General features: G+C 41.8%; 1 protein-coding gene across 4 annotated transcripts in view; it reads left to right on the top strand.

The window, feature by feature from the left end:
- LOC133414373 (LIM and SH3 domain protein 1-like) overlaps positions 1 to 10,000 on the top strand; it is a 37,926-nt gene that overhangs the window by 12,967 nt on the left and 14,959 nt on the right. For all 4 annotated transcript variants that reach the window (XM_061699667.1, XM_061699669.1, XM_061699666.1 and 1 more), the window contains exon 2: positions 4,140 to 4,234. In XM_061699667.1, coding sequence (XP_061555651.1) covers positions 4,140 to 4,234 — 95 coding nt within the window. The remainder of the gene's footprint in view (positions 1 to 4,139; positions 4,235 to 10,000) is intronic.

Here is a 10,000-nt window from a genome sequence, read left to right as displayed (position 1 = left end):
TATTGTGTCGCTCTGTGATGTTTCAAAAATGTTTTTTTTTTTTTTTAACCGATACTGATCAGCTGAAAAATAAGGGATCGGTCCAGTTTTCCGATCAACGGATTGGATCGAGACTGCGCTGGATGTCAAGCTGTGTATGTTCTGGCTTCTGAGGTAGTATCACGGATGGCGGCTGTGTAACAGGAAATAGCAGAAAGTCGCGACGGGTGTGTGGGCATCATGGAGTCCATTTCACACTGCCGTCAAAATGTCTTTTTCCAGTGTCGTCGTGCTGTTTGAAAGCTGGTGACATGGATTGTAGGGGGACAAAATCAAACTGGCAGTTTTCCAACTTCCAAGGTTGCATCAGATGTATTCCACACCGCAGGAATGGTGGTGTGAATTTTTAACATCGACACCTACTTGTGCCACTCTTGTGTTGAAATCAATAGCTTTGTGGATATTCCAAAAAAAGAAAAAAAACAGGCGCTACAAGCACGGTAACTCTTTATAGGTGTAGTCTCATTTTAAAGTTCGGGTTGTGCTTGAGTGACAGTAAACCATTCGCGGAATGTGTGTGTGCGCCCGTGTACAGTTTGCGGTTGTGCCGAGAGGAAGCAACTCGGCAGAGTGTCACTCTAGCAGGTGGATGAGTTTTTTTTCTGGTGGAATGTGGTTCAGCAGGTTTTCCGTGGCGATGAACAAATACTCAACATATCAGCAGACTAATATAGGCAAGGACTGTTTGTTTTTGATGATCCAAAGTTCAAGCTCAGCTCACAGGATGGCTTCCCTTTGAGTGCAACTCACTATGCACTAGCAGAGATGCAGTATGTCAATGTAATAATGCAAATTTGGGCAGCACGGTGGGGTAGCAGTTGGCACGTCTGCCCTCACAGTCAAGAAGTTCTCGTTTTGAAATTTAGCGCAGGCCCTTTTCTGTTTTGTTTTTTTTCTTCCAGTAACCTGCTTTCTCCCACATTCCAAAAACATGCATGTTACTTTAATGGAGACCAAATTGTCCTTAGGTGTGAATATGTGAGTGAGTGCTTGTTCATCTGTATGTTCCCTATGATTGCCCGGTAATTAGTCCACGGCTTACTCCACCACCACTTGCTCATTATCAGCAGTGATAGGCTTCAGCTCACCCGCCATACTAAGAAAATGGAAAGTACAAATGCATAACACAATGGAACATCTGATGGTGAACACGGTGAAAATGTTACTTTAAAATTTCCGCTCCAGTTAATAAAGACTTTAAGATGCCGACAGTTTGATCCTGGGAGGCATTATTTCCGATGAAGATTTTGAAATCTGAACAAAACTGGACATGAAACCAGCATATCAGAACAGATTTTGTTGCACCTAGAGGTTCCTCTGTCACAGTAGCAGTGCAGAAAGTCCCGCTCCTTATTACATAGATGGCAAAAATGGTGCACATGCAGACGTGGCAGCAGGAAGTTGAGTCTAGCACGTCCAAGAGGTCTTCGCCATCCACGAGAATGAAGCAACACAGTGCCACTGAGCCCGCTGTTGTGAAGAAGCTGCTGCTTTAAAAGCAGCCCCGAACCACATTTAAAGTCATTCAATACAATTGAAGGTAACTGCTGTGTGTTTTGTCATTCCAGCTTTTTACAACTTGACATCAGCTTGATTTATTGTCAGCTGTGCAGTGTACTACATGGGGAAGAAGTTGATTTAGACCTTGTGTCCTCCATGTTAGCCATTCTGAAGCTCCTTTCATGCTTTGTGAGAAGAAAATGACCAAGAGGGCCTGCCGTTCCTTCTCGCCCTTGCCCTTTCCTTGCACTCTTCCTGCTCCTCCTCCACCCTTCCTTCCCTTGACGATAGCAACAACGTCGCTCCCTTTCCTGGCCTTCTCTCTCCTTCCTTGGCTACCCCTCCCTTCCTGCCCCATGTTTCCTCCCCTGACTTGCCATTTCTCCCTTTCTTCCATTCCTCTCAGAACAGACCCAGCCCAGTTCCAGAGGAGAAAGGGAAAGGGGAGGAGAGAGGTTAGTTGGGTGTTGAGCTGAGCGGGAGGGACGGCTTATTGGCATCAGCTCGTAAAACCTGTTGAGAGAGACTTCAAGATGTCCAAAAGTGGTTTTGGGATTTCACACTATCCCACCAAATATGAAAAACGCTCTTTTAAAAAAAAAAAAAAAAAAAAAAAAACACATTCTCTCGCTCTTTCACACACATTTAGGCCAGAACAGTGCCTAGTGTTTATAAATATAAGCGCATCTGATTTTCTTTATTTGATTTAAGCTACTATTGAAATAGCATCTAGGCGATGTGCTGTTTTAGATTGAAATCGTTCCAATTTGTAGTTGGCTAATTTTGGCATCAACTGTACCCAAGGCTATTGGCGCTTGGTTTATTAAAACAGTAAGCGTGATCGGCTCCGGTCTTGACAGAGGTTTCAGTCTTCACTTGTGTTCTAAGTTGTAGTAAAAGACAGTTAAGGCGGAAAACTGAGTCATAAAACTGGGACTGCAACAATTAACCAAATAATTCAGTTACCCAAAAAGGTCAAACCAAAATCTCTACCTCTTTGCAAGAATAGTTTTTCCCATATGGGCTAATGTTAGTGCAGTTGCAGGCACCACACATTTCAAAATAGGTTGTGATAGCGGTAAGCAAGGAGGAAAGATTGTAAAAGACGATGTCAAAAGTTTTGGATTAATACCCGTTTTAACAAGGAAGATAAAATGCAACAACACACCAACACAAGGTAACATCAATTTTAGCTAACTTAATATAGTCGACCGTCACTAGTGAGAACGGATTGTAATGGTCAAGGATGCACATTAGCCGGTTCACTCAATTGCTTTACGGAACAAACGATAAGACAAACACATTCATACACAACCTTCCAATGTCCATAACTAACGGCACTAAGTCATTCAACATGCAGACTGGCTAAGGGGTGGGCTACTTAACACCCAGCCAACTCTACATTCTTAGTCGCTGACGCCCACGTCACTCACTACGCCAGGCCCAGCCTTTTAAAGCCATACAGACTCAAAGATAGTCCAGCTTTGAATAGAACATAAGGATGCTGACCCTAAGTGGACAAAAATTATAACTGCACCTGACATGCTAGTTTTCTTGTTGAATAATGCAACATTTATTTTTATCAGATTACTCTATTAATTGATGGGATAATCAGTAGAATACTTGATTCTAAAAATATTTGATAGCTGCAGCCCTATATAAAACACACTTTCATCGGTATAGCTTTGTCATAAATTGTCAAGTGGACTTATGAGGTTGTCATCCGACAGTGATGTTTGTCATATCATACCTAGCCATTTGAAAAGCATTAACAGGGGGTCCTTGTTTTACGGTGGTACCAGCATATGTGATTTTGCGTTTGTGAATGCTGGCAAATAAACTAAAAGAGAAACACGTGGACATGCGACAAGAAGGCATGGTCAGCTACTGGCGTACTAACCATTTATTTGTTTGATATTAATGGATTGGGAGTGTTTTTCATACAAACGTCTACTGTAATTGTGACTTTACTACTGCGTTAGCATAGGTTAGTGATAGACTACTATCCGTACAATTTGGGGTTAGGTCGCTGTCATAGGAATGGAACTTGGTCAGGGATCCCCTGTTATGGTGATTGCTCTTGTCTCGATGGTGTTGTGGGTCTTTTTTTTTCTTTCTTGCATTTTGTATAAAAACAAAAAACAATTGAATTTAGAGATACGAGCGTTTCATTGGAGAGCGGCAATATGATTTTTAGCGTAAGTGCTCTGTTGAAATTCCCCGGCGTTTACGCCCCTGAACACTGTCACGGCTGCCATTTTGATATGAATTTGTAGGGCAGCTCAAGTGTGGTGGAAGATTTTAATTAGCAGCGACCTGGCGTATACTTGGTGTTCACAATCCTACCAATCTGCTGAGCTGTGCATCACATGTAGAAGGACAAATATATGAGGCGCGTATTTGTGTTGCTTTTAGAGCCGCTGGCCCTGCCCTATGTGGCTATAAACAGCCACCATGCAATTTGCTTGCAAATAGTTTGACATTTTCTGTTTTTCTTTGTCTCTATAGCCAGCCTGTGAACTCCCTCTACAATTGGTCTTTTGTCTGCTTTATTGACATTTTATTTGTTATTGACATCTTATTTGTTTGTCTCTCGACAGTACTGGCATACGAGATGCTTCCGCTGCGAGGTCTGCAATATGTCTCTAAACATGAAGAATTACAAAGGTTTTGCGAAGAGACCATACTGCAATGCGTAAGTTGTCTTAAATGTGTTGTTTAAATGTGTTTGTGCAAGTTGTTACCCAACGTCAGCCCCTCTTTCCCTCCTCCCTTGTTTATCCGGGACTCTTCTATTCCTCCCTCCCTGACAGAAAGTCCTGTAATATGTGGTGTGGGAAAATGCTTCCCTCCCTGGTGAAAGGAGTGGATGGGTTTGGTGGGGACGGTTGGGGGAAATCAACAAAGGAAATTCCTAAAGTTCCTCTCGAGTGACACAGGAGGACACGGCGCTAACTAGCTTGTTCGCTCATGCTGCAACACACTAAATCCCCCACGTGGAATCTGCGGAATCTCCCCTCAGAATGATGTTGTTCTTCTCTCTCTGCATGATATTTATTTTATTCAATAGTCATTAAGCAGCAAGTGGCATGAATCAAGATGTCGCGATTCGGCTTTACATGATCAGGATTTTTGGGGCTGATCACAACCAACCACAACGCAGCAAAAAACGGTTCCGGAGAAATTGCGTTTTTTTTTTTTGTTGGGGGGAAAAAATTGCGTTTTTGTGTGATATCACCTGCAGAAAATCTGGTCAGGAAACACCAAGTTAGAGTAAAACGGTAAAATTGTATTATTTCTCAACATATCTCATTTTGTCTGCTGCTTGGAGAACTCCTCTGATAAGCTGACAGGTTTCAGTTAAAAATATTCACCAATCCCTCGTACGGGCCAAAATTCAGAGAGGTCAATATGCTTGACGTAAAAATTACCATGACGTTTTTAAACTGTTTCACTTGCCCGAAAAACTCGACTTAATGAGCACAAATGGAACAGTGTGGAGAGCAGTGTGGGCAGTAGAATGTCATGTACTTCATCAAACCTTTTTTTGGTGAATTTATGTTATGAAGGATTTTGGAGACATTTGAAATGCTCATTCCATGTTTTTGGGGTGGGTGGATTCCACAAAGATTATGGCCACTTATGTTGCTAGTACGAGATAGTTTTGTCTTTGCACGTTTTCAGCAATTCTTCAAACATGTATAATGTATACAGAAACAAATGTCTGAATTCACTTCACACGGTCTTAAAGTATGCATGAAAATTGTTAATGAGTTGACTAAAATAAACAGAAGCTGACTTGTTAATGGGTCCGTCTGCTGGGTAGCTCATACTTCTTGGTTCATGGAGTGCATCGCAAGTACCACTCAAAAGTCTGTAAAACCCTGATACAATGTCTGTGTTTGTGCTCACATCCTCGCATTACAAAGCTTGTAACAGACCAGCACGTTTGGACTGCCTGTTGCACAGGCGCGGCACAGATGCTGTTAATGGCGCTAACAATGACGCTGTTGACTTGTGTTCACGTCTGTTGGTGTGTCCGATGCAAACACACTGGCAAAAGCACACTGGAGCAGCTCAATAGTATCCCATGTGCTTTCTGCTACTGCAGCACAATAGTGTTCTCTTTATACTATTATGATGCTTTTTATTTATTTATTTTTTAATTTATTTATTTTATTTTTTTTAAGTTTCACTATTTGTTTATGTACCAGTTGACAGAGTTCCACAAAACCTCATCAAGGGTGGGAATCTCTCGCCACCTCATGATTCGTTCGTTTTACAATCCAGCGTGAAAAGTCGCCACCAGCTTTGTGGAAATTTCTAAAATACATGGTATCAGCACTTCAAATGCCTCAAAATAAAATGTTCAATATTTGGGATAATTTCACACTTAATGAGAGATAAAGCGCAATGTGTACCACAACAGCACTTATATTATCACAAACACAAGGTAACATGCACATCTTATTGTGTTTAGTAATGCAAAATCTATTATTATACAATTACTTAATTGATGGATAATCGGTAGAATACTTCCATCCATCCATCCATTTTCTGAGCCGCTTCTCCTCACAATGGCCAGCCAATCGCAGGGCACATATAAACAAACAACCATTCGCACTCACATGGACACCTATGGGCAATTTAGAGTTGTCAATTAACCTACCAGGCATGTTTTTGGGATGTGGGAGGAAACCGGAGTGCCCGGAGAAAACCCACGCAGGCACGGGGAGAACATTCAAATTCCACACAGGCGGGGCCGGGGATTGAACCCCAGTCCTCAGAACTGTGAGGCAGACGCTCTAACCAGTCGGTCACCGTGCCGCCCGATAGAATACTGGATTCTAAAAATATTCGAAAGCTGCAGCCTTACAGTTAAGCTTATATTGATGAATATTACCACTTTTGTGACTAATGGAATAAAAAACGGGCCTTATCGCAACCTGAGGGTTTTCTTGAACAACTAACATCGTACAAATCGTTTTATCGAAATTATAAATTTGAATGTTCTCGTGGACCACACTTTGCGAAATGCTGATCTACGAGCATGCCTTTGTAGTTCAATTTAGTAAATAAGATAGAAAACCCCTTGTCACTTGTCTTACATGTTGACATGATAGACACTATTGTACGACCTGGCACTGGTTCTAAACCCTTTCTAACCAATGAACGCATCGTTTTTGTGTATTACTCCACCTGTCAGTCAAACTCCGTGAAGGCTAATACAGTAGCACCTGTTGTAGTGCGGCCATTTTTGTTTCTGACTTCTCCGTTTACTATTTTTTGCTGCCCCCTTCCACTCGGGTTGTCTGGCGCCAGCAGGAGCCAGATCCTTCACAACGTATTTATTTGGCCTCTTCCCGTTTGTTTAAAACAGTCCAGTCGAGCGTAAACATCAGAAGTACCATCGAGCCTTCCACTGAAGAATGAATTCTTTATCATTGCTCTTTTATACTTCTGCTTGATCCAGGTGTAGGCATACAGATTTTACCATCTTAACTGATTTTTACAATGTGGGATACCCTATACCTGACTAGGAAAATCAAATGTGTTGTTTCTGCTCTTATAGTATGTGGTCTACTCCAGATAACAAACAGAACACTATCGCCATTCTCCTCTCCCAAACCAGATGGCTGTTGTAGTACTAAGACTGACCCATGATTGGGAGCAGGGGATCCAGACTGCCGGCAAATGGCCTGTCATGGAAGAAAATATTACATCACTGTTGTATCTTTAGTTGTATCAGGCACTAAAAATGAACAAGAAACTGAAAACACAATTGTTTTAACAAATATAATGATGATGACAAACAATAACAATGTCATAAGAGTTCAATTTAAGAGCTGATATCTAGCCATTTTCCATGGTTTTCGTGATAATAAGCACAATCACTGGGAATCCAATTAAGCTTAAGCATGTCAAATAAAGTATTATGGAATCGGCGGCATATTTGTTGATTGTATTCTTCACGTTATACATTTAGTGGTACCAGGTATTAAAATGAACAAGAAATTGAAGAAACAAGTGTGGTCTAATAATGTTTTCCATTATCATACAAAGAAGTGTTGTCGAAGAAGAAATGGAAGCTAGGCTAACTGTTAGCTTGTCTTGTAACTACAGGTGCAGCTCAATAAATTTGAATATCATGTAAACCATAATTAAGTTTAGTAGTTCCCTTCAAAAAGTGAAACCCATCACTACAAAGGGTAAAATATTTTGTATTTATAAAATATTTTTTATGAATATAGTTTACAGCGAATAAAAACCCACATTTATCTAGCTTGAAATTTTAGAATATTACATGACAAAACACCTATTACTTCAGTCATGTGGTAATGTTGGTTTGACCTGCCTGATTAGAATACATGACCTGAATAAAGAATACTTTTGAACATACTCGGTACACAGTACACAAGTACTATACAGTAAATGAACAAGTCAAATTACCTCTACCTACCCCGCTTTAGTCATTCAATTTTAATGCGCTGTAGATCTTCTTTGGGGATCCTTCACTGATTTTACATGATACTCACAGGGTGTTGATGAGAGATTTACTTTCAGCGGGGTCTGAATTGTACACGGTAAAAATCTTCTACAGAGGAATCTCTTCAGACGACACACAACAGGGTTGGGTGGGCTGTTCTTAAAATGTTTCCCTTTGCTGTTTCCAGGCCTTCAGTCGAATACTGCATTTCCTGATCCCAGTATGTCAACCTGTCCAGCAGCATGTGTGTGTGCATGTGGCCATGAGTGCATAGCATAGCCACCTCAGCACACACACACTCACAACCTTTACACCTGCCCAAACCCTCTTAACTGCCTTTTTAGCACCTGCCATTTTTGCATGCATCACAGTTGGATGTGTGAGTCATTATTAGGTTACGCAAGATGACTGACAGATGAGGGTTCTTGTGACTCACTCGCACCATAACGTGCGCATGGTTGAGTACACATGCACACACAAACACACACACACACCCTTTTTCAGTCTCTTATCGTGTCACCACCCTTGTACATGCTGCACTTTTGTGACTGTGGCAATTAATGGCCCTTTTAGTACAAGGGCAATTGCCAAAGACACATCAGTGATCGATGACAGGAAAAGTTGTGAAGAGCAACTGGGCAAGGCCGCACATACTCTCACTGCTTCGCCCAAGCGCCACTTTTGACACCAGGTGCTTTGGCTTCCTCCCACACAGCCAAACACAAATAACCAAGATAATGCATTCAACAAACCTTGATGCATCTTAGTTTACCTTTTGGTGACGTAGCGTTTGAGAGTGTATTCCGACCATGGCTTGAAAGTGACGGATGTTCGCAACCTCCACATTTACAAAAGTAGTTGATACAGCACTAGATTATCCATCCATCCATTTTCTGAGCCGCTTGTCCTCACTCGGGTCGCGGGCGCGCTGGAGCCCATCCCAGCCATCATCGGGCAGGAGGCGGGGTACAGCCAGTGGTTGCCAGCCCATCGCAGGGCACATACAAACAAACAACCATTCGCACTCACATTCACACCTACGGGCAATTTAGAGTCTCCAATTCATGCATGTTTTTGGGATGTGGGAGGAAACCGGAGTGCCCGGAGAAAACCCACGCAGGCACGGGGAGAACATGCAAACTCCACACAGGCTGGACCGGGGATTGAACCCTGGTCCTCAGAACGGTGAGGCTGACGCTCTAACCAGTCGTCCACCGTGCTTTAATAAAAAGTAAAATATATGGATTCATCTCCATGCTTGCCTGGGCTTTCGCCAGGTGCTTTGGCTTCCTCCCACACTCCAAAAAATGTTAGGTTAATCTAAGAATTAATATTGTCAGTGGGTGTTAATCTGAGTGTTAATGCTTATTTGTCTATGTGCCCTGCGATTGGCTGGCGACCAGTCCAGTGTGTTCCCCACCTCTGCCTAAAGTTAGCTAGGATAGGCTCCAACTCACTCAAGCACTATATAGAGAGGGTGCATATGAAATACTTTATTTGAATAAAATTGTGAAAAGATGTTTTTTTTGTGTGTAATTCATATAATTGTAATTGATTAACCATATTTAAATCATTAAAAATAAGCTAAATAGGTAGATAAATTAATTAGAAAATAAGTAAAATTTGCTAAACACTAGTGATACAAACGAAACGATTTGTAAATCATTTCTCCAGTTTAAAAAACGAACGGCGAGTCACAATTTTCACATTCAAATGAAACTAGTCAATGTACTTCTTTTATTCTGACAAGCGCCTTTTACTTCCGCCGCCACTTTGATTTACTGCTATCCATCGCTATTCACTGGAGAAGGCAACCGTGGCGGCAGATTCAATGGGACAATATTGATCCAACAGTGTGCTGTGAAGCTACAGCAGCTAGGTAGCCATCAGGCTAACTAGCTAGCAGCCTAGCTGGGAAGGTGGCATAGTTTTGGAATAGTACAAGGAGTAAAACAAATCGCTCATTTCTGTCGT

The sequence above is a fragment of the Phycodurus eques genome, chromosome 16, assembly GCF_024500275.1.
Source record: "Phycodurus eques isolate BA_2022a chromosome 16, UOR_Pequ_1.1, whole genome shotgun sequence".
NCBI classification, from domain to species: Eukaryota; Metazoa; Chordata; class Actinopteri; order Syngnathiformes; family Syngnathidae; genus Phycodurus; species Phycodurus eques.
The sequence above is the reverse complement of the archived record's forward strand: the minus strand, read 5'-3'. Positions and strand labels throughout refer to the sequence as shown.